This window comes from Hibiscus syriacus, unplaced genomic scaffold (assembly GCF_006381635.1).
Source record: "Hibiscus syriacus cultivar Baekdansim isolate YM2019G1 unplaced genomic scaffold, ASM638163v2 tig00111841_pilon, whole genome shotgun sequence".
Lineage (NCBI taxonomy): Eukaryota > Viridiplantae > Streptophyta > Magnoliopsida > Malvales > Malvaceae > Hibiscus > Hibiscus syriacus.
The window spans coordinates 2,562,928-2,588,271 of NW_024063196.1; the positions used below are offsets into that span (position 1 = coordinate 2,562,928).

The 25,344-nt window shown below is 37.8% G+C and overlaps 2 protein-coding genes and 3 pseudogenes across 2 annotated transcripts; 2 read left to right on the forward strand and 3 right to left on the reverse strand.

Annotated features, from left to right (window-relative positions):
* Window positions 1-3,413: 3,413 nt before the first annotated feature.
* On the reverse strand, window positions 3,414-5,242 carry LOC120172010 (annotated as a pseudogene).
* LOC120172009 (PGR5-like protein 1B, chloroplastic) lies at window positions 5,154-7,869 on the reverse strand. The gene is made up of 9 exons (XM_039179593.1): window positions 7,587-7,869; window positions 7,215-7,327; window positions 6,784-6,880; window positions 6,575-6,675; window positions 6,250-6,306; window positions 5,942-6,018; window positions 5,729-5,780; window positions 5,347-5,597; window positions 5,154-5,230 (listed from the first exon to the last, which is right to left on the reverse strand). Exons 1-8 carry the CDS (start codon window positions 7,780-7,782, stop codon window positions 5,433-5,435), a joined length of 858 nt encoding a protein of 285 aa, XP_039035524.1. The 5' UTR covers window positions 7,783-7,869; the 3' UTR covers window positions 5,154-5,230; window positions 5,347-5,432.
* A 1,550-nt stretch (window positions 7,870-9,419) lies between these two features.
* LOC120172008 (YTH domain-containing protein 1-like) lies at window positions 9,420-13,669 on the forward strand. The gene is made up of 10 exons (XM_039179592.1): window positions 9,420-9,662; window positions 10,146-10,311; window positions 11,123-11,316; window positions 11,400-11,651; window positions 11,742-11,818; window positions 11,902-12,086; window positions 12,179-12,225; window positions 12,632-12,688; window positions 13,208-13,266; window positions 13,346-13,669. The coding sequence occupies exons 2-10, from the start codon at window positions 10,221-10,223 to the stop codon at window positions 13,404-13,406; spliced, it is 1,023 nt and encodes a 340-aa protein (XP_039035523.1). The 5' UTR covers window positions 9,420-9,662; window positions 10,146-10,220; the 3' UTR covers window positions 13,407-13,669.
* Window positions 13,670-14,101: 432 nt separating this feature from the next.
* Window positions 14,102-17,105, reverse strand: LOC120172077 (annotated as a pseudogene).
* Window positions 17,106-18,444: 1,339 nt separating this feature from the next.
* Window positions 18,445-19,040, forward strand: LOC120171981 (annotated as a pseudogene).
* The last annotated feature ends 6,304 nt before the right edge of the window (window positions 19,041-25,344 follow it).

Consider the following 25,344-nt stretch of genomic DNA (forward strand, 5'->3'; position numbering starts at 1 on the left):
CTTACATGACATCCGAAGTTTTCATGGCTTGGCGTCTTTTTACCGCCGATTCATTAGAAATTTCAGTACTCTGATCGCCCCTATCACAGAGTGCCTCAAGGGGCGTGATTTCCAGTGGTCTGAGAAGGCAGAGGCCAATTTTCAACTGGTCAAGCAGAAGATGACCGAGGCTCCAGTTTTGGCACTTCCAGATTTTGCCAAAGTGTTCGAGGTAAATTGTGATGCATCTGGCGTTGGCATTGGTGGTGTTCTGAGTCAGGCAGGTCGTCTGGTTGCTTTTTTCAGTGAAAAACTATCGGGATCAAAGAAAAATTATTCCACTTATGATCTGGAGTTCTATGCCATAGTTCATTCCCTGAAGCATTGGCGTCACTACCTAGTACAGAAGAAGTTTATTCTGTTTACCGATCATGAGGCCTTGAAGTACATCAATGGCCAACACAAGCTGAGTAGACGTCATGCCAAGTGGGTGGTATACTTGCAAGAATTCACTTTTACGCTGAGGCACCAAGCAGGGAGTTTGAACCGCGTCGCAGATGCCCTGAGCCGTCGTACCTTACTTCTCACCACCATGAGTACTAAAGTTGCAGGCTTTGAGACGTTCACAGATATGTATGCAGCTGATCCTTCATTTGGAAGGATATTTCAGGAGGTAACTGAGGGTCACCATCATGATTTTGTTTTGCATAATGGGTATCTGTTTCGTGGATTACAGTTGTGCATTCCAGATTGTTCTTTGAGGCAACAAATTATAAGTGAACTCCATAATGAGGGACACTTTGGCCGAGATAAGACCTTGGCCCTTATTTTTTCTGACTTTTATTGGCCCAAGTTGACTAGTGATGTGGCCCATTATGTGGACCGTTGTTATGTGTGCCAGCGGTCTAAAGGAGTTCTCACCAATGCGGGCTTGTACACTCCCTTACCTGTTCCTGAAGCTCCTTGGTTCGATGTCAACATGGATTTTGTACTAGGCTTACCCCGCACCCAAAGGGCCTCGGATTCTATCTTTGTTGTGGTTGATAGGTTTTCCAAGATGGATCATTTTGTAGCTTGCAGAAAGACTATGGATGCTGACCGGATTGCCCATCTCTATTTCAAGGAGATTGTGCGTTTACATGGTGTTCCTCGATCCATCACTTCAGATCGTGATACTAAGTTCATCAGTCATTTCTGGAAGAGCCTGTGGGGTAAACTGGGAACGCAGTTGAATTTCAGTAGCGCCTACCACCCCAGACGGATGGCCAGACCGAGGATGTGAACCGAAGTTTGGGAAACCTTTTGAGGTGTTTGGCAGGAACGAAGCCGAAGCAGTGGGATTTGGCATTGCCTCAGGCAGAATTTTCCTACAACAGATCAAAAAACAGAACCACAGGTTTAAGCCCATTTGAGATTGTCTATGGTCAGAACCCATCCGGGGTGTTGGACTTTGCCCCTATTCCACGTATAGGTCGTTTCAGTCCTAAAGCAGATGAGATGGCAAAGTATCTTCGGGGTATCCATGAGCAGGTGAAACAGACCATTCATGAGAGCAATACTAAGTACAAGACTTGGGTCGACAATCATCGTCGTCAGGTACTTTTTGATGTTGGTGATTTTGTTTGGGCTGTATTAACTCGTGATCGTTTTCCTGTTGATGAGTATAATAAGCTTAAGGATTGGAAGATTGGACCTTGTGAGGTCGTGCAGAAGATCAATGATAATGCTTACAGGTTGCGCCTTCCCAGCCGCTTGAAGACTTCTGATGTCTTTAATGTGAAGCACCTGAGTCATTGTTTTGTGGATTCTGATGACACTACTCTGAACTCGAGGATGAGTTCTTTCCAACCCGGGGTGACTGATGCAAGGGGATCCGAGACAGATGATGCTGAGCTATCAGATTGCACCTTGATGGCGCTGAGATACCATGAATTGGCAGATCAGCGCAAAGGCGGGAATTGATTGTGACATGTTCCTCATTGGGGTCGTTTTGAGTATGTTTCAGTCTTTTGGCCATAACTTTGGCTACAAGTGTCAGAATCGCGCATAAGACCCCAATCCGAAAAGCTCTTTTCGACGCGCACGCTCTCCATATCGAGCTATGCTCCATATGGCCTTTTTTTCAACCTTAAATTCTGCCATTTTCCCCTCCAAATCATTAGATTTAGATATTTTTTTACTATTTATGGTAATATTTTGATTGTTAATTAGGAAGTCAATTTAAATCCGATTTAGGACGGATTTTTTGGAGATTGCTTATTTTATTTCGAATTTCAATTTAGAGTGATTTTCGGGATTTTTCTATTTTTGGCAAAATTCGAATAAAGACGATTTTTGGCTATAACAGTTCGGCTTGTGGACTGATTTTGGGCATTGTTTGATTTTATAATATTTTATTAAACCCTAGAGACTTTTTCTCTGGTTTTTTTGGGCGAATTTTCTCTTGTGAATCATCTGTTGGAGCGCCTGCAGGATAATCATTATTCTGTCCGGCGTCAAGAGATCAAACCCATGAGAGGATCTTAGGGTCTCTTCTGGATGTGCAAGTTATGAAGTTTTTGTAATGTTTGGGGATGTTTAGAGCTGATAGAGGCTTTGAATTGAAGAGAAAAGGAAGTACTAGTGGGAACAGAGAAATAAAAAGTTGTTTTCTTTTGCAATATATGGTGTCCAAGGTAGAATCTGAGAGCATTGTCTCTTTTGGATGACGTAGGGGCAAAGCAACATGCATTTTATCTGCAGTTTCTCCAATGGTTCAATCCATCATTTTTCTAACAATGGGATTCTCCCCACCACCCTACATACGCAGCATCTGTTCGTACTCGAGATTTTTAGAAAAATCAAGCCCCTTTTGTACCAGCAACAGGCACCACTAAGTATTCTACTTTTAGACTGGCAACCGAGTGATTGGAGTATATACATTACAAAGTTACCTTTTTTGCTTTGTGGCATGGCAAAGAAACTTTTGAGGAGCCAGAGTAAGGGGGAGATTGATTTGGGGGATAGGTTGATGATGATGACCCACTCCTAAGAAAGAAGAAGGTGACGTGCTGAGTGATCCAAATGAGGGCAGATTACCCTATTTTGGGGGCCTCATTGTTAGCTATCCATATGGCATCCCATCACAATTCTTCTTACCTTTTTGATTAGGTCCCCAGACACACGTGCATTCATTACTGTCATCGTATGCCTTTTTATTCTTAGGCTAATTTAGGTTTCTAGCTAAGCCCCAACACATAGGAAAGTTTTACAATGCAATGCGCTTAATATACAATTAAAAAATGTTATTGATTTTATTATTATTTAAATAATAAAGTCGTTAAAAATTATCGAAAATATTATTATTTTTATTTAAAACATTAATATTTTTTAACATTTCCGGTAAAGTGTTCAACAATAATAAAATCGGTGGAAAAAATAATAAAACCGGTAAAGCGACCAATAATAACAAAATCGGTAGAAATAATAATATTTCCGGTAATTGAAGATAATAGTTCTCCAAGCCAATGCCAAAAAAAAAAAAAAACTAATGTGAAGCAGTGGATTAGTGGAAGTTGACATCAGTGGTGTAAGTGGATCCTACATTCCAATTTTGAGGTGTAGCATTCCAGGCAATGATAGTCTCCTTGGAAGTGTATGAAGTTAGCTTAAAGGAAAGTGATTGGCCTCCAAGAGCTGCAAATGCCTGGTATGTTGCTCCCCAGTTATGGCTCATACTTATCCACCCTGTTTTGCTTCCTTTCACCCACATTTGAGCTATGTCACCCTGCCTCCGACGTTCATCACGTACACCAACAGCCAGTACCCGTTTCCTTGGAAATAAAATCGAATCCCCCTCACGTTTCACACGGAACCCTGCAAGCATTGGAATGCATACAAGTTGATCATGATCAATCTTAAAATTTTAAACTATTATGTGATTTTGTCATTCTGAGCATGTTACACACCTTCTGTACATGACGGGGACAATGCCGGCTTTCCATTGAGCAATTTTCATGAAAGCGGGCTTGGACATGTTAAAGTGGACTTGAGGAGGGTTGCACCAGCCACCGTTGTTGGAGTCTTGTCCCCAATTTGGAGGGCAAATGTTGGTAGCAGTCACTGTGGTATATGAAGCACCAGGGTAGCAGTAGCACCAAGGTGACTGAAGACACTTTATCTGGTAACATGTCCCGCAAGAAAGCCATCGTTGAACAATGTTGTACTCAGAGCAGCCGTGTTGGTACCGTAACCATTGCTAAACAAATCCCCATAACCACAAGCTCCTCCTGTCAAATCAAAATATGCACTTCATCAATTGTCTATCCTGATGAATATTACCAAGGTTTTAAAACGATGATTAGCTATATGGAGGTCTGTATATCAAGAACATACCCATGGTCTCGGAGGCGGTTTCGTCCCCGTAAAAGGTTGTATGGGCAAGGGACCAAGGGCCAGGATGGAACACGACTGGTGATGGATCAGCAACAGAAAATTTGCTGATGATCATTATAAACTCCATTGAAAAGAACTTGAACCTCCATGAATCAAAAGAAGCCATGGTTTACTCTTCCCTTTGAGATTTATACTAAGACGAATAGGAAGAATTCCTGTTGACTAATGTACATGTAATGTTTCCTTTATATGTATATAGTTCGGAATTCGTTTGCAGAAGGATCAAAAACCAAATTTTTGGGTTCGTGACACTCACAAAGATAAGTTCTGTCAAGTCAATCTCAATATGGAAGTGGTTAGGGTGTAATGCTTCTTCCTTCATTTCATTTGTTCATCATGCATGTGTATATTCTAATGATCTTCAACGTGCGTGCAGCTTGTATTTGTGCTCTTTAGTTTTGTTAATCAAAGGGAAGTTGACCATTGTTTTATTTGGTTTTCTAGGGTAAACTATATAGTTAGTAGTATTTGAATTATCAGTTTCGTTTCATTTTAGTACTAAAGCTTTTATTTGTTTCAAAATCATACCTAGTATTTACTTTTTGTTTTGTTTTGGCACGGTTAAAAAGTTAGCAAAAATACTACTAACTGTATCATTTCTATGTCCAAAAGTATAACTCAAGTACAGTCAAGGCTGGCCTGCTCTGCAACTCGGAGCACTGGAGTCTCAAATTATTAGGCGAATTATTGATATTTTCTAAGTTATTCGAGGAAGGATTCTAGTGTAAGCATGATATATACCTCCAATCAAGCTTGGCTTCCTTCAGGCAATGTAATCAACCTCGTTTTCGAATTGTACTCCAATGTGGTTCCACAACTGAAGTGAAAGAAGAGTAGGGAACTTAAAATTTCGCAGCAATGTGGAAGGAAACTCAAAGTTTATGGTTAAATTTTTTTTGTTCCTCATGAAGGAAAAGAAAATGACGGACTTACTTCGAACATTTAAGAGTGTTGGTGGTTCCGCCGTTGGAAATTGATAATATGGTGCCGAAGAAGGATACATTCTCAGTTTCCATGGTTTATAGAACATTATGAGGTTGTTCATGATGGAGAGGGATGAGAATGGGTTTTACCTTTAGGATCAGAGAGTCTTTCACGACCACTTTCGTAAGGGATGTAGCTAAATAAACTATCAAGGGCACAGCAGCAAACCAAGTGAAAATGAAACTGAACGGTTCCGGGAGCTGCAATTCAACAATTAAGATCAAGTACAAAAAAGAAATGTAGACAACGTTTTTGAGGGGAAAGAACAAAGTAATATATTATCCATTCCATGCATTACTTAAAGCGGCAGAACAGATGTAATAAGGTTTACCTCCAAAAGATATGTGATTTCGAATCCAGTGAGATCATCTAGGAAGAAAAACCTGGCAAGATCAGGCCATTGATCGAGTGATTTATAGGGGTAAATCAAATCTTAATTGCAGATGAAAAAGCATACCAAACTAGAGCTAGCCTTCAGGATAACGACCTCGGAATTCAGATTAAAACATTAGTAATGAGAGATAAGTGGGAAAAAGAAACTTACAGTCCTAGTGCAACCACAGTCGCCGGGACATTTAAGAGGAACATCTTCAAATAGTCAACAGATAGGTCACTGTAAACCTATGTGAATAAAGATGATCAGATGAGTACGAATTGAACCATACCATAGGTTTGCAAAAGGAAAATTCCTTGTGCTTTGAAGTTCAAAGAAATATATGGCAGAAGATAGTCAAAACTTTATTGAAAATGGATGGAATATATGCAGTGATCACCTATGAAGCATGCTTAGTTATAACTATTCATGGGTTACTCATAAATACACTAACAACAGTTAGTAGTGCAAGACTATACCTTTCTACTTTGGAGACTGCATCGAGGACCCTCAGCCACGATCTCACTTCCTTCCATCTAGACAATAGTCATGGAGAAAATTAAACAACATTAAAAATAAAATGTTGCATTCCTAGTTTAAGAATTGAAACCAGAAGCCCTATGTTTCATCATTCAAACCAGTAAAGAACACGATGCTGTGTTCAACAGGAAACGTAAACAGAGGATATGTCATGAAGCAATGAATACTCCCCAAGTTAATGTTTTCAATATTTGATATCATTTCTGAGATTGAGACGCGAAGATCATTTTATGTCATCTGAAAAGGACAAAATGCGGAACAAACCTTTAGCCTAAGCTTTAACTCATCGAACTCTTTGTCGCTCATAATTGGCTTTCCGGATACATAAGCCATTGAGGCTTCTAGAAATTTCTGCTCATCAAAACCTGCAAATAGTTGGAAAACAATAAAGTTATGGCATCTTCAAGTAGACTAATGTCATGATTCATTAGCTTATTGGTTGAACAATTGCTTCATAGGAAATTGGACTGTACTTAGCATGACAACACTACTGCCTTCCCACATTAGTTCTTCCTTGAGATTATCGAATTCCTCGTTCGACATGATAGCTTTTCCCTCGTAATAGAATGCCTGCAGAAAACGAGAGGAAGCAAACTTTTTTTCATCCAAACTCAACATCCATATTGAATTTAAGTGGTCAGGCAGTTTTCCCAGTTAAGGCCGCCACTGGTCCGTTCCTTGCCTATGTTACCTGGCCTCAACTGAGCATCAGGCAAGTATGTATCCAACATAATTATACTCTTATTTTTAGAATTTGTTTTTCTATATATTGGGATGATCATAATTATCCTCGTATCTTAATATGCAGTAAGGCTGCAAAACAAGAAAGGAAGCATAATTTTATGTTAGGGATGGTCAACTTGTAAAATTTCTGCATGAGAGAAACAGAATTGAGCAAGCTTACTTGTAGGGCTTGAAGAAACACTAGCTCCATTTCACCCAAAGACTTCTTCTCTTTCTTGTCTATACTGCAGTAGGGAAGAATTTTACTATCGACAACTTCATCTTCGACCTGATCTGCAAATGATGTTGGAATCACCAACGATTCTTCGGCAAATCCAATTGGAAAACGAGTCCTACTAACATAGATAAATCACTGGTGCTCAAATTTCCCCCTAAGAACCAACTAGTTACGAGAATACAAAAGAAGAAGAAGCTAAATTAAGGAGACTAATCATTTTAAGGAATATATTTCAAATATTCTGACAAATTTCGAAGCAAATGAACACAAGGAACATAAAAGAAGGGGTTTTGGCCATGAAAATATGATTGAAACCTTGTTGATCAGCAGTAGCCTCGAAAGGTAGTAAGAACAATCTGCGTCGAACACAAAGCTGCTTTGCATCGGATTGAACCCTGGTAGAGGAAGAAGAAGAGAAACATAGCAAGGGTTTTTGAATAGTGGCAGTGAAGAAACGAGGAGAAAGCGAAGTGAAGGCCAGTTTGTTAGCCATTGATGATGAATAAGGCATAACCAGTGGTGGATTAGAGACATTATTAATTATGAGAATGGTTTTTGATTTTGTTGGAGGGAAGCAGAGACAGCTCAAAGATAAGGCAAAGGAGGAACGTGTGTAGGGAAATGCAACGGTCTTTCCTCTCGCCTTTGCCTTTAAAGGATAAACCATTTTTTTCTTACAAAATCTGCCACGTCTCCACCGATGCTAGTTTCCTAGAATGTCTTGTCCACGTCACTCCTTTGGTGTTTCATTTGGGTAAACTCCATAAATAGTCACTCAAGTATAACGAAACTATTTAAATATATTCAATCAAGTCACTTGCCATTACAATTAACGAAACTGCTGACGTGACATTTAATAAAATTTATATAATTACTCGTTTAATCCTTATTACTTACACAATCTATCAATTTGATCATAATTTTAAATTAATTTAATATATTTTATCCTCCAATCATATAACTTCAAAATCTTTTATATTGTAATATTAACAAATGATACACAAAGAATTATAATTTGATGATTTTGTCATGTCAATTGTCAATTATCTAATGACTAAAAAGATTTTAAAAAATAAATTTTTTATTCGAATAATATCAATTAATTGTTAGAAGTTCATCAATGATAAAATAAATAACATTTTACTTAATTTTATGAAACTTTTAAAATATATCTTAATAAACATCAAAATTGTAACTCAATCTATATGAGACATATAGATATAGATATAAAACAATATTAAATAAAAAAATCAAAATAATATAAAATATTATAAGTATTGTTACTCGAAAAAAATAAATATCAATATCAATAACTACAAAATTATCTCAAACATGTTTCGTTGCTGATCCACCAATTTTCTTTTTTTTTATTTTCTTTACTTATTTTAAATCATCAAATTATAATTCAAAATGCGAAGTTATATGATTGGAGGATAATTTTCTGTGTATCATTTGTTACTATTTCAGTATAAAAGATTTGAAGTTATATGATTGGAGGATAATATATATTGAATTAATTTCAAAGTATGACCAATTTGATAGATTGTGTAAGTAACAATGACTAAATGTATAATTATATAAATTTTATTAACTGTCACGTGATTACTTCCGTTAATTGCTAACGACAAGTGGCTTGATTGAATGCAATTAAATAGTTTAGTGACTTGATTGACAAAATTTCAAAAATAGTGGTCAAAATGAAAAAAAGGAAATAGTTTGGTGTCAACTGTTATAGTTAACCCAAAAAAATAATAATAAATAATATAATAAATATTTTTATTTTAACTAATTTATTTTTAAATTTTTAATTAATTTATAATTATACGTTAATTATTTTTAAAATTTTAAATTTTTATAAATTAAATTACTAATATCATCGTTAATGGTTAATAGTAATGGATGGTCAACGATGCTAATCAAATGTTGTAGGATTTTCTCAAGACATTGTATATCATCATGGATCATCGTCTATCCTATGGATCACAGTTAAATCATGTGTTATGTAAGGACAATAACATGGACATGGTCTATGATAAATCTTGACACATGGCTTATTTATGATACAGTACAATGATGGCCCATATCTAGCACCTGGGTATAAACTGAATTGGGCCGGTTTTAATATTTTTTACGCGCAATCTTCTCTGATTGGCTGACGCACGCACGCACGGTTGTTCTGTTTGTCCACCACCATCTTCTCTGATTCTAAAGCTGCTGCTGGATCAGCAATCTCAAGACAAGTCAATGACACTTCATGAAAATTTCAAAATACCCATACCCTCATCATGTAATTTGTAAGGTTCAGTTCCAAGAAACGAAAATTGAAAAAAAAATATTAGGGTTCATTTACTACAAGCCAGGCCAAGAAACAAAGACTTAGGCAATCACTTGGTAATTCTACTTCAACCCTCTCCTGTTTCTCTTTCTGTTTGGTTTTCCCTCTCAAACATGTATTCGCTTTCACTTCTTTCTTTCCGCTCTTGTTTTTTCGTTTTATATCTGCATGGATTGGTTGCTGAGAAACAATGGTAGAAGGAAAATGTGAGGAATTCCTTTACGCAATTAGTTTTTAATTGTTTTCTGAGACTTCCGTAACGTTGAAGGTTAATTTTACTACATCATTTGTAATTAGTTTTAAATTTACCAACTCCCACTCTTTTGCAATTTGATTGAGCTTCAATTTTGTATCTCAATTTCCTCAGAAGGTTACTTGAAGTAATAGTTCATGTTTGGCATAGAAGAGTTATGTTTTCTTTTACTTTTATTACTTCTTCCCTTCTACCTGTAATTTTTCTCTGCTAATGGCAGAGATTCTTGATACTAACCGCTCTTTATGTTGAATAGTATTGCTAAACTTTACTTTTCCAACTACAGTTGAATTGTCTTGCTGCCGAGTCTGGCTCAAACTTTTTACATTCATGTGCTTGGTAATTGGAGGTGAATAAGGACATGTCTTCTGATACTGCAAGAGAAAATACATCTGTAGTTGATTCGTCAGTGACTGAATGGAAAAATGACATGGGAAATTCAGATGATTTAGGTAAACTTATGGTGCGTGCTCTTCTTGTTTAAGTCATCACCATATGTTTCTACCTTTGACTGATGAGAAATTCGTCTTCCCATATATATGCTTGCATCTTGGAACATGATTTCGGTTCATTGGTTGTAGGCCTAGAATTATCTTAAGGCGGTAAAAGAAGTTTGATGATCTCCCTCCCTCTTTTCCTTGCTCAGAACAAACATATGGCTCTTTGGGACACATAATTTTGAAGTCCTGTTATGCTATTAATAAGAAATATCCATCTATAGTACTCTTGATTGCAAGAAAAATAAAATAACTCTAGGTTTTCTAACATGGATAAACAACAAGAGCAGTCAATGTTTATCAGGTTTGCAGACGTGCAAGGGATGTATCCATCTAAATGGATTATGGTAAAACTTGGTGTTCCACCTCTACTTTCATTGCTGATCGTATCATAGCTCTGTCATCATAACTTAATTTTCTTGCATGTGAATCCATGAAAAGTGAACCTATTTTTTCCTTCATGGTTGTGTAAACTGTAAAGAGAAGACTTTAAACAGGAAACAAGCAGGATAGCGGGATTGAAACTTGTTCACTTCTCTTTGTGATACGGTATTGAGGATATTATGCATTGTTAATGGAGTGAAACAATAGTCTTTTTCTTCTTTTGGTAAATTTGTCCTGGTGGCCAAGCTTTGTTACAATCAGTATAGTTTATGGACGCATTATTGTGAATTCTTATAGTCTACGGAACCAGTAATAAAGTAACTGCCTTTATGAATTTATATTTTCATGTTTTATTCATGAAGTGTCAATCTTGGTTTTGCAGAGAACGAGTATGGCTATCCGATTAGGTCACAAGAACTAGAGCATTTCAAGGTAGCGGACAAAAGGGGCAAATTATGTAATACAAGATATTTCATTATTAAGAGTTTGAACCACCAAAATATTCAACTATCGATTGAAAAAGGAATTTGGGCTACTCAGGTCATGAATGAGCCAATTCTGGAAGAAGCTTTTCATGTAAAATCCCTTTTACTTTAATCATGTGCAAGCATTTGTATTTTTTTACATGTTTTATACTGGGGGGGTTTCTTGTCTTGCAGAATTCTGGCAGTGTTATTTTGATATTTAGTGTCAACATGAGTGGTTTCTTCCAAGGTTATGCCCAAATGATGTCTTCTGTCGGATGGAGACGAGATAATGTTTGGAGCCAAGGAAGTGGTAAAGGTAAACCTTGGGGCCGGAGTTTTAAGGTCAAATGGCTTTGCTTAAATCACCTGCCCTTCCAAAAGACTTTACACCTTAAGAACCCATTGAATGGCTACAAACCAGTCAAAATCAGCAGAGATTGCCAGGTTTCCCTTATGTTAGATGGTATTGTTTGTTTGTTTTCGTAGATAAGCATCCCCCTTTCACGAAGGTTCCGATTCACATTTTCTTTGTAGGAACTACCTCAAGATATAGGAGAAGTTCTTTGTGAGCTGCTTGATGTGAGTAACGATGTGGATGTTTCACTGAACAGGTATCTTCAAGTTATGGTTCTATTGAAATCAATTCGTGAGCCTTGATGAATTTTATGAATTCATTGTGGAATGGTTTTAGCAGGGATGATCTAGCCTCGAAAAGGCCTAGCCTAGAATCTCCATATTCTTTAGGAGATGAAGATAATAATGTGCCTCAATTGCACATGTCTTGGGCCGTTACACCCATGCCTTACAATCCCTGTCTTTATTCACATACGTTGGCTACCGACTGTTTTCCTACCACTATGGGAGCATCAAAAGTTGCAAGTATGAAAAATTCTGACATCAACAGAAATCTCATCAATCTACAAGTAAATCATGATATGTCTACACAATTTGATGCTTGGGTTTATCTGTAGAAAGCCCTCTTGCTAGTACATTGACCGAGGATGATTTCCTTGAAATGGTATAGGGAAACTGTCTATGCTTTATTTAATATTCTGCTTTGAGTTTAATTTATATGCTTTTATTCTAAGTGGATACTTTCTTTGCGGTCATATAAAATGTGATCAGTCAGAGTAGCTAGATTTCTCAGGTTAGTATTTACCAAGTGTCCTTAAACCATAACTTTCCGCTTCTCTTTCTTTACTGGGAAGAATTCAGCATAGTGAATCCTGTCACATCTTCCATGTTCTCAATGTTTTGAGTTTCCTTAATCAACTGCTGACATTAAGATTGGCGCACTTTATTAAACTTTTGCCTGATGCATGACCAGTCTATAGACAAAGACAAAAGAAAAAAAAATGGGAGGACCCTCTCTGCTCGCTTATATCTTAATCTTCTTTTTTATGTCTTACTCCTGACTGTTGCAGACATATGAAGAGTACCTAGAAGCCCATGGCAGAATCAGCAAACAACTATGCCACCATGTCAGTGTACCTGGTTCTGGTTATTTGAGTACTTTTATATCTACTACCTTTATCTCTCAATGCGTTACTGCATAAGTTGCCTAGACAGTCAATTAAATGTGTCAATAATTTAATAAGAGTTGCTTATGTTTATGACATGCTACCACGGGCTAATAGCATCTGTCAAGATGCCCGGGGCCCTATTTTGGACTGTTTAATTGACTGTATTAGAGTTACGAAACACTAAAGGGTAGACAACTATCTCAACTCTGTATGTAAGGAAGTAAATTTGCTCTCTTCAGATTTTCTCTCATACAGGGTCTGGACTTCGTCCTGTACCCTTTATTGCCCTAGGAGCTGCAAAAGAATTCTGAAGGAACTTGTAAAAACAGATGAACTCAAGTTTTATTGTCCCCACGGTTTGGTGTTGGTACTTTTGATTTGTTGTATAAACCATAGCTTGGTCGTGCATTGTTGCAGAAGCACGGAGATATGTATACAGAACCTAATGTTTTTAATATAGTAGTGTGTTGTTGGCAGGTGACGACACCATCTCAGACAGTACAAGAGTCGACAAGTGGAAAGCATGGAGATTATTCGTGAGTTATACAAATATAGTACTGAATATTTCAATTTGATTATTTGCATTTTTACTCACACAGCTTTATGCTTTTGCAGAAACTCAGGTTTGGTAACTGACTATCACCATTCTCGCAAGAGGAAACATAACACACCCTAGGGTTTTTTTCCAGCTCCACTGCAGGAGGTGCATAGTTTGTCCATTTTCATCTGATGTAGCACAAGATTACCTCATGGTGGTTATTTAGTGCAAGTAAAAATTGTTCTTCAATCGATACTTGAGATGCGATTTAGACTCTTAATTTTTTCATGTTGTACACATTTATGTACTTATTCTATGAACTGATTATAGAATTTTTACAAGGGGAAGATTGCAAACTTGTACATAAATCAACGGCAATACATGCCCCAACTCCTTTAACATCGACTCTCTCTCATGCACCAAAATTGCATCTATTTATTAGTTGTGATAAAAAATTATCTGATATACAAGTTGTGTAAACACTACACCAGATTGTCTATTTTACGGTTTAGGGCCCTATTTAAATAGTTATATCTATATGACTATTTAGTTAAATATCAATTTGATGACTGTCAGCATAAACATGTATAAATAGGAATCAAATTTCATTTGAAATGGCCTAATAAGAGACATAACAAAGTTTTTCTATCTCCCTTCCAAGTTCCAATCTTCTAGTATTCATATAGTGTTCTTTAAAGTACTGAAGTTTTCTTCATATAGTTCAGTGGATAATTTTTTTCCAAAATTCTTTTGCACATTAGCATATACGATGAGGTGAATAAAACCTTAAAACACATTTGGTTGCTTTTTTTTTTGTCCATGAGCACATTTTCTTACTCGAACCTTACTGCGATTGGGCTTCTAACAGAGTATTTAGCAGAAACCCATTTGATAAACCCTTGAGCGTATTCACCAGTTTTATTGGTTGAAACTTGGATTAAAAGTTATTGAGTAGGTTGCCTTCTGGTTTAGCTCTGAGAAGTATAGTGTGGTAGGCTCCACAATCACATCAACCCCTTTCGGAGCTATAACCTTAACTTCATATTGTGAATTTGCCACTCCAACATTTGTCACTGTCCTCGTGTATGTCTGAGATGGTCCCATTTTGATAGAAAATGATGGATAGTTTAGCTCTCCTTCCGTATCCTAGGTTCTTCTGAGCACTTGATTGATCTATGTGCAATTTTACCAACTTCCTCATCTTTGTAGCCCAAACCACAAAGATATAGAATATAATCATCAGGTTGGATATCGTAGATGAATCCTGGGTTATCCGCCCGACATGGATTAACATGGCCGGCACCGGTAGCAAAGACATTGGCAGGCTGCAATGTTTCATCAACAATGGGTTTGCCTTCAATATTGAATAGGTCAGTAGAAGTCATCATAGCAGATTTAGTGGCAGCTGGTGACCAGTTAGGATGCGAGCTCTTGAGCAAGGCTACAATGCCACTGAGATGAGGGCATGACATTGATGTTCCAGACATGAATTTGAAAGTGGATTTTGAGTTCATGTTATTGTCTAGAGGAAATGGCCATGCTGCTAGAATAGAATATTCACGCCTAGAACGACAATGTCCGGTTTCAGAATTCCAGGGCTTGCCAGGCTAGGGACTCTTGACGAAAAGGAATAAACAGATGGAGCTGTCGGATCTCCTAAGACGGTTCCTATAAATAAGATTGTCGCTGTAGGTGCTGCTGTTGAATTTATGTAAGCTTTTATCCTCAGACCAGCTGCATAGCTTACTTGGGTTGCTGGAAGAACATGAACATCAGGTGAAAGACTGAAGGCATCAGCTTGTTGATTCATGATAATCATGGCAGCACCACCAGCAATTTTCACTTCCTGTCCTTAGGCAACTCTTGCTATTCCACGTCCTCTTTCACATAAAACCACCTTGCCTTTGACATCTATATCTTTCAGTGTCCCCTCACCACAAATGCCGATTCTTGTTTACCATTTATGCCGGCATAAACAAGTGGTAACTGCTTGGAAGGAAAGTCATTGGGTTGGAAATAGGATTCTCCATCAAATTATTCTCCATTTCCAAGCTTTTCCGTGGCTACAACTTTTCTATCTATGGTGCTTGCTCCAACTGTGAGAAGCCATGGGGCTTCATTTCATAATGTGGTGTTGGAATGGGCCGGAATTTCCAGCTGAGCAACTAACAAATATCCCCTTCTGCATTGCTGCAAATCCGCCTACAGCTATGCTGTCCCAGAGAAAGGGAACAGCTTCTTCACCAAGAGAGATTGAAAGCGCATCGACACCTTCCTCAATAGCAGCATCGAGTGCAGCTAGTACGTTCTCTCTGCAGTCTGCTCCAAAGCATACTTTATAATTTACAAACCGACCTGCAGCCGTGCTGGCTGTATGAGTCCAAAAAGTTACTAGAAATAACTTTCCTTTTATCTTTTTGACACTTTTAATTATTTGGACAGAATATATATTTCACCTTAATTTGATAAAAAGAGGTTAAAAAATCTCAGAATTCTGACACCAACATCCTCTGTCCCTTTTTTATTAAAATAATTTGGTTGGAAGAGAAATTCTTACACTTTCTTTTATATCAAATGGTGTCTTTTTCATAACAAATAACATGTTAGAATGTTGTATGTATTATTGGTGAGGTCAAATTAATATTGGGTATGAATATTTTGAAGTAAAAAATTCATAAGATATGTTTGATAAAACATTGAAAGGATTCATTGGTGAAGGAGTTTCAGAAAATTTTGATGAAATATTCTATACCAAAGAATCTGATTCCAAGTCTGCTATGAAATGATGTGTAAATGGAAAGATAAAAAAACTTGAAAGCTATTCTCGAGATTTGATGATGTAAATATTTTTTTCTTTTGAAATCTACATCAATTTTATTTGATGTTTTTTTTTGTTACAAAGATAGCACTACCAAAGCAGTGGAGAGGCCAACTCCTCACTCGGTCATGTCCATTGTGAGAAGGCTTCTTACTCAATCAGGTGGAGTCGCTAAGATGCAAAGACCAGTATGGTTATTTCTCTCCACGTGAGCCAGCGCGTCAGCAACACCATTGATTTCCCGAGAGATATGGGAAATTCACGCTTTCCATTGTCGTTGGATCATCATCCTGATTCTTCTAAAAAGAGTTATCTCATTTGAATAATGAATGCCATTAATTACTTCCACTGATTCCATATTATCCATTTCTACCTCGATATCTTTGAACCCATGGTCCCATGCAATTTCCAAACCATCGCAGAGAGCCTAGAGTTCAGCATAGAGCGTTGTACATTTACCAATATTCCAGTGGAATCCAATCAATCAGTTCCCAGCACTGTTACGGACGACACCGGCCCCCGCCGTATTCATTGTTCTATGGTCCATACTCAATAGCTCCGTTAGTGTTGAGCTTAACCGCTCCAGCTCAAGGTGTGCCCAACTAAGTCTCCTGCTTTGGGATGTCTGGGGTTCCGAAGAACACTTTGGTTAATGTGTATTGTTTGAGCCCACATTCTTACCGATTGGATGATTTCCAACGTCGACTAAACCTGTCCTTTGTAGACAAAATTGTTGCGTTGTTTCCAAAGTCTCCATACGAGTATTCCAAACAAATGTCTTCAGCCGCAGTCCACTCGATCTAATCCTGCATTATTAAAAATATATTAGAGTGGAGCCAATCAAATAAAGAGATGGAGAAGAAACTTCCCTTGAGATGATTCGGAATGAGTTGCTCCCAGATTGCGTCCGATGTAGGGCAATCACGTAACACATGAATTATAGTCTCTTCGCCGTTATTGCACACCGGGCATCTTGGATCTGTCACCAACTCTCTCTTCATTCTTTCATCATTGGTCATGATTCTCTTATGGAGGATTAGCCAAATAAAATGTTTGATGCAGTGAGGGCCATCAAACTTCCAGGCTAAGTTCCAAGTGCCACTTTAGGTCTCCCATTTCTTGCGGTTGAACTCGTGGAACGCCGACTTCACAGTGCAGATTCCTTTAGGGTCGCATCTCCACATCAGAATGTCCTCATCCACACTGTCACAAGGAGAAAGGACAATGGTGATCCCTCCACCGTATCATTATCTAGAAGGCTATGGATCTTCTGTAAATTCCACTCGCCATCCCTATTGACATAGTCATGCACAACTTCATGGGTGTCGATTATCCCATCCAGATGCATAGTGGTAGCAAGGAAATCCATGCCTGGGATCTAGGCATCGTTCCAGAAATTGACTTTCCTACCATTCCCGATCAACCAACAAACATTCTCTCTAATAAGCTTCCAGATACGAGTAAGGGATCGCCAAATGAATGAGCATTTGCGGGCATCAATATGCGTTGGCAGCATGTCATTGATTTTATATTTAGACCTAAGGACACGAACCCAAAGAAGGCTCGATCTCATTATTAGGTTAAACCCCAACTTGACCAGGAAAGCTTCATTCTGGTTTTGAAGAGGTCTGATCCCCAAGCCCTCATGAGTCAGCGGCCTGACAACAATTTTTTCCAGCTGACCAGAGCAGTTTTTGGGTTATCCATGAACCCCCAATATAAATCTTCGAGCAATATGTTCAATTTTGTCACAAACACCCTTAGGACTCGTCTTCGTCTGCATAAAGTAATTAGGGATTGCCAATTGTTGAGAGTTACTGCACAGCAGATCCATGCATGCTCCCATGCATGCTCGTGCATTGGATGGTTGAGATGATTCTAGAAATAGTCTAGAAGCAAGTTGGTTATAAGTTTGTTATTCTTAGCTGTATAACAAAATGTTGTTAAGCAGTTTTTTAAGCATTGTAAAGGTTGCTATATAAGATGATGTATAGGAAACGTGAGACTTCACTTCATCTTCTTTGATTGAATAAAGAGTGTGCATGAATTCTTGAAGTATGGCTGCTTTCTTACATGGTATCATTCGTCAAAGATCCTGACGTCATCTTTCTTCCGTTGTTTCCATTTCTTTTTTTTGATCGAGTTCCTCAATCGCTTCAAAGTTTCCTCTGTCGCCTCCTTCTCAGTTCTGTCATCAACGACTATAGGGCAAGATCGAGACCGATTTGTCATAGATTTGCGCCGGAATTGAAGCTCCTTGACGAGAAGCTTGTTCTGGCTGCTGGAACCGGTGATTCCAAGGTGTTTTACCTGAAAATGAAGGGGAAAAGAAAAACAAACATAAGCTCTTGCAGATTCATGGCGAAGCTAAAGGCAAATGTACTGCTCAATGCATTCATTGCTCTTTTCTTGATATCAACAGCCACCGCCGCTGGCGACTCCCTCTTTGTCATCACTCACAAGAAGGCATCGCTCATCAGACTTAAATCCGACGCTGAACGCGTTTCCGTCTCCATCGAAATCTACAATCAAGGCTTCTCAACAGCATATGATGGGAGTCTCGTGGATCATAGCTGGCCTCAAGATGCATTTGATGTCATCAGTGGTAATATTTCACAGTCATGGGAGAAACTTGATGCTGGTGGTGTTTGTCACTTTCATTTGAATTAGAGGCCAAAAGACAAGGAATGTTCTATGGTGCCCCTGCAGTTATCACTTTCCGTATTCCCACAAAGGCTACTCCACAGGAGGGATATTCAACTTCGCTCTTGCCATTAGATATCCTCGCCGAAATACTTCCCGAGAAGAAGTTTGACTGGGCTAAGAGATTGTTGGCTAAGTATGGATCTCAAACCTCTGTGATATCGATTGTGGCTCTTTTTGTCTATCTGTTGGTTACCCCATCAAAATCCAATGGTGCAAAAGCACACAAGAAGAAGCGCTAAGGATTTGTAGCTGAGCTCTGATTGCAGTTCAAAAGGTTTTTTTTAATTGCTTTTGTTGTTTTAGAACTAGTTTCGTATGGATGTGCTGCATGGTGTTGCATTGCTGGTTATTTTGGATTGTGCATCATCTTGATTTGTTGCTTCTATCTCAAAGTGTCAAAAAAATGTGTCAAGAACCTTGTATAAGAGGATGAAGAAGAAAGAAATGAAGGTGAATAAGAATAACAGAAGGAAGCATCGGCACTTCCGATTCAAGTCGAACGAAGACAGCATCGGCACTTCCGATTCAAGTCAAACGGAAGGAAGCATCGACACTTCCGATTTAAGTCGAACGGAAGGAAGCAACGGCACTTCCGATTCAAGTCGAACGGAAGGAAGCATCGGCACTTCCGATTCAAGTCGAACAGAATGAAGCATCGACACTTCTGATTCAAGTCGAACGGAAGGAAGCATCGGTACTTCCGACTCAAGTCGAATGGAAGGATGTATCACACTTTCGTTTCAAGTGTTCATCTTTTCATTAAGAAGGTTGAGAAAGAAGGGAGAATGTTGAGAGTTACTGCACAGCAGATCCATCATGCTCCCATGCATGCTCGTGCATTGGATGGTTGAGATGATTCTAGAAATAGTCTAGAAGCTAGTTGGTTATAGGTTTGTTATTCTTAGTTGTATAACAAAATGTTGTTAAGCAGTTTTTTTAAGCATTGTAAAGGTTGCTATATAGGATGATGTACAGGAAACGTGAGACTTCACTTCATCTTCTTTGATTGAATAAAGAGTGTACATGAATTCTTGAAGTATGGCTGCTTTCTCACACCAATAAAGTAGATTTAGCAAGGGTCACTCTTCCCACCAAAGATAACTTCGTAGCAAACCACTGTTAAGCTTATTACGAACTTTGTCAAGGATAAACTGGAAAGTGCTTCGGGTAACCCTTTTGTGGAAGGGGGGCATTCCGAGGTAGGTTCTAAGATTTAAGGTCCGTTGACATGCCATAGTAGTGCATAACTTATCTTCCATCTCATTGTCAACATTGGAGGAAAAGAAAACTAAAATTTTATTGCAATTAACTTTCATGTCGAGAGAACCTACTAAACTGATCAAGGATAGCTTTGATAAGAGTAACTTGGCTATCATTTACTTTGTGAAGTAGGAGGAGGTCGTCGGTAAAAAATAAGTGACTCAGAGGAGGGCCTCCCTTGTTGGAAACAAAGAAACGAAAAAAGAAAAATGACAGCATATATGACTGTGGAAAGGAAAACTACACACTTTATTCAACAATAATATGCCTATTTATAGGCTTACAAAGTACTGCTTAAAAAGAGAAAAACTCAACTAATTAAATATATTATCAACACTAAATCATAACTTATTTTAACTCATAAATTAAGGAGTAAATCACGCTAACTACTAAAGACCAAATCAAAGTTGTTATGAATCAACAAAATTCAACACTCCCCCTTGATTCATAGCTGCACACGCCAAGTTGTGTTCTAAAATTAACATGTTTTTCATAAGGAAGGGACTTTGTGAATATATCTGCTATTTGATCATGAGTGCTGCAAAAATCCAAAGTGATTACGCCTCCTGCAACCAAATCTCTGATGAAATGAAATCAGATATCAATATGCTTTGTTCTCCCATGCATTGTTGGATTCTTTGTGATTGCAATAGTTGATTTGTTATCACAAAATATTTTAGTTGCCTCATTTTGTTCTTGATCCATATCTGCAAGTAATATTCTAAGCCATGTTGCTTGACAAGCCGATGAAGCAGCAGCGACATATTCAGCCTCTGAAGTTGAAAGTGTTGTTACCCCTTGTTTTTTTGAACTCCATGTTATGGCACCAGAACCCATGCTGAAAACATATCCGGAGGTACTCTTTCTGTCATCTAAAGACCCTGCCCAATCACTATCAGTAAAGCCAACCAACTTGAAATTATGAACATGAGTGAACCAAATTCCATAGTTTGTAGTTCCAGCAATGTATCGTAGTATCCTCTTAGTAGCTCCAAAATGTTGTTTTGTGGGACTTTGCATAAACCTTGAAACCATACCAACAGAAAAAACAATATCTGGTCTCGTGTGAGATAAATACATCAATCCACCAATTAGACTCCTGAAGGCTCTTGCATCAGTTTTCTCTGTTCCATCTTCAAGCTGCAGTTTCTCATTAACGTTCATTAGAGTAATTGCTATCTTACAATTCTGCATGTTAAATATTTTAAGAAGATCCTCTGCATACTTCTTTTGATAGATAAACACACCATCTTCTCCTTGCTTAATTTCTAACCCAAGAAAATAATGAAGCAAGCCTAAATCTGTCATCTCAAATGTTTTTATCATGCTCAATTTGAATTCATCAATAAGAGAATGAGATGAGCCCATGTAAATTATGTCATCAACATAAAGACAAACAAGTAGTAAATCATTACATGTTTTCTTTAAATACATGTAGGCTCGTTATCACTTCTTTTAAATCCATTTTGCTGGAAAAAAGAATCAATCTTACTATACCATGCCCAGGAGCCTGTTTTAGGCCATACAAAGCCTTTCTCAATCTGTATACTTTATCTTCCTTCCCTTGAATGATGAATCCTTCTGGTTGAATAACATACATCTCCTCAATCAAGTCACCATTTAAAAATGATGTTTTAACATCGAACTGATACACCGACCATTGTATCTGTGCGGCCAAGGCTAGAAAAGCTCTCACTGTTTCAAAACGAGCAACAGGAGAAAATGTATCATCAAAATCAATACCTTGCTGTTGAGCATAACCTTTCGCCACCAATGAGCTTTATGCTTCTGAACACTCCCATCTGAATTGTATTTGGTTTTGTATATCCATTTCAACCCAATAGCATTTTTACCTTCAGGCAAGTCTACAATCATCCATGTTTCATTTTTCTCAATTGCCATGATTTCTTCCTTCATTGCTCTGCACCAATCCTCTTTTTCTACAGCCTGCGTAAAATTGAGAGGATCTGAGACTACTAAAGCAAAACTGCAAGTCTCATAAATCTCTTTTAGTGATCTGTATTTTTGTGGAGGTGTTTCATTAGAGGATTGACTAGTGGGCGATGGTGTGTTTGTAGGACTAGTGTTTGGTGTGTTCAGTGGACTGATTGGTGGACTGTTTAGTGGACTATTCGATGAGCTATTTGTTTGGCTAGTATCTTCTGTGATAGAGTTTGTATTATCTTTTGCTGGAAATTGAATTTGTGAGTTGTCACACTCTCTTTCCCAGTTCCAACTTGCAGTTTCATCGAAGGTCACATTCCTGCTGATTATCACTTTACCACTAAGAGGATTATATAATCGACATACTTTGGATTGCGAACAATAACCGATAAAGATACATTTTTCAGACTTTTCATCAAGTTTTTTACGGTTTTGAGAACTTACCAAAACATAGGCAAGACAACAAAAAATCTTCAAGTGATTCACGAATGGTTTTGTACCCCTCCAAGATTCATGTGGTGTACAATTGAGAACAACCTTGGTGGGAGATATATTCAGCAGGTACACAGAAGTTGCTATTGCTTCAGCCCAGAAATCATTTGGCAATTTTTTTGCCTTTAACAATCTTCTGGCATCTCAACAACTGTACGATTTTTCCGCTCCGCTACCTCATTTTGCTCAGGAGTATATGGTGCTGTCAATTCCCTGCGTATTCCAACACCTTCACAAAAAATAATAAAATCAGTGGAACAAAACTCAGCCCCTCTGTCTGTTCTGAGGATTTTAATGGTGGTCTCACTTTGCTTTTCAACCATGGCTTTGAATTTTTTGAAATTCTCAAATGTTTCTGACTTGAGTTTGAGAAAATAAACCCAACTCATCCTGCTATAATCGTCAGTGAACAATAAAAAATATCGACTTCCACCATTTTTCTCAGGAGTATATGGTGCTGTCAATTCCCTGTGTATTCCAACACCTTCACAAAAAATAATAAAATCAGTGGAACAAAACTCACCCCCTCTGTCTGATCTGAGGATTTTAATGGTGGTCTCACTTTGCTTTTCAACTATGGCTTTGAATTTTTTGAAATTCTCAAATGTTTCTGACTTGAGTTTGAGAAAATAAACCCAACTCATCCTGCTATAATCGTCAGTGAACAATAAAAAATATCGACTTCCACCAAACGATTCTGTATCCATAGGTTCGCACAAGTCAGCATGAACTAACTCAAGATAATTTGAAGCTCTCCAAGATCTCCCAACAGGAAATGACTGCCTTTTTTGTTTACCATACACACACCCTTCACAGAGATCAAAGAAATTAATTTTTGGTAAACCATGAACCATACCTTTATTACTCAACAATTGTAATCCTTTGACGTTGAGATGTCCATACCGCAAATGCCACAGTTTTGACTCATTTCTTTGATCAGCTACGAGACATAATCTCCTGCATCTGAAACTTCTAGAGGAAACATGTTGTTTCTACTCATAGGGACATTTATAATTTTCCCTATTTTTTTCTCCTTTATAACACATAAATCACCATCAAATAGTACCGAAAATCCACTACTCATAAGCTGCCCGACACTTAATAAATTGAATGCCAGACCAGGAACAAAATGAACGTTATAAATGAATTTTGATTTACCATTTTTAACCTTCACTGCTACAGTACCTTTCCCTTCGACCTGAATCTGCTTGTTATCACCAAGTCTGACTTTGATTTTGTAATTTCAATGAGTTCTTTGAACATCGACCTTACACCTGTCATGTGGTTGGAACATCACTGTCTACGAACCAAACGTCACTTGACACACCATCGGTATTGTAAGTTGCCATGAACAATTTACTTTCTTCTCTTCATTCTGGTCTTCTTCTACAAAATTCATTTGCTTAGTTTTTCCCAACAATTTGCCTGAATATGCCCGAACTTTCCACAATGATAGCATTGGATGCTATTTTTATATTGTGGTCATTGCCCACTTTGGCCTCTACCTCGTTGTCCACTTTGGCCTCTACCTCTACCACGCACTCCACCTCTGCCTCGTCTTTTATCAGCTGTTATTTAGGGCATCTTCCTTGTCACCTGGAACGCTTGTTCTTCATGCTTTTCAAAAGATCTATTAATTCGAACCTCATGAGATTGCAAAGATCCCATCAATTCATCAAATGAAAATGCAGACAAATCTTTGGACTCCTCAATTGCTGCAACAAGTGATCAAATTTTGAGGGTAAGCTTCGCAACACCTTTGAAACAATAGTCTCATCAGTGATCTGTTCACCATAGGCCTTCATTTGACTAGTAATGGTTGTAACTCTTGACAGAAAATCTTGTACAGTTACGTTATTTTTCATGAGTAAGGTCTCAAATTGATGCCTTAAAGCTTGAAGTTTGACCACCATTACTTTGGTTGAGCCTTGAAACTCATTCTGCAATATTATCCAAGCCTGTTTGGAAGTAGTAGCTCCAGCGATTCACAAAAAAATAGTCTCATGAACACTTGTTGAATAAAAAACAGAGCCTTTGAATCCTTCTTTCGATTGTCTTTATGTTGGTTCTCCTCATCTGAATCAACAAATCCATTCTCTATCAAATCCCAAAGATCTTGAGATTTGAATAGAGTTTTCATTTTGATACTCCAGAACTCGTAACACTCTCATTTGAAAATAAGAATAGCAGGTTGGGAGATACTCATTGAACTGCTATTTGCAATCATCATATCACTAAGAAACAAATCTGGCTCTGATACCACAAATGTTGAAACAAAGAAACGAAAGAAGAAAAATGACAACAGATATGACTGTGGAAAGGAAATCTACACACTTTATTCAATAGTAATATGCCTATTTATAGGCTTACAAAGTACTGCTTAAAAAGAGAAAAACTCAACTAATTAAAGATATTATCAACACTAAATCATAACTTATTTTGACTCATAAATTAAGAAATAAATCACGCTAACTACTAAGACCAAATCAAAGTTGTTATGAATCAACAAAATTCAACATCCCTGAGATAAGGTCATAGGTTCCCGCAGGCCTAAGTCAGAAGCAAAATAGATACTTTGTCCCAGTCTTTCCATGTAAAGAAAACAGGTATGGGGAAAGGGAACACCGTTGACGAATGTGTCTTCAGAGTTTAAAATCCTCTTATAAACTCTCATTCCAGAGAATTTGATTAGAAGATGAGGAGACCACTTCCATGATAACCCGATGGATGAAGCTGTGGCACCCCATATCAACAAGAGAATCAGAGAACAAATTCCACCCAACACAGTTTTAGGCTTTTTTTCAGATCTACTTTAATCTCCATCCACTTTGTTTTTCCTTTCTTCTTCCGCATGAA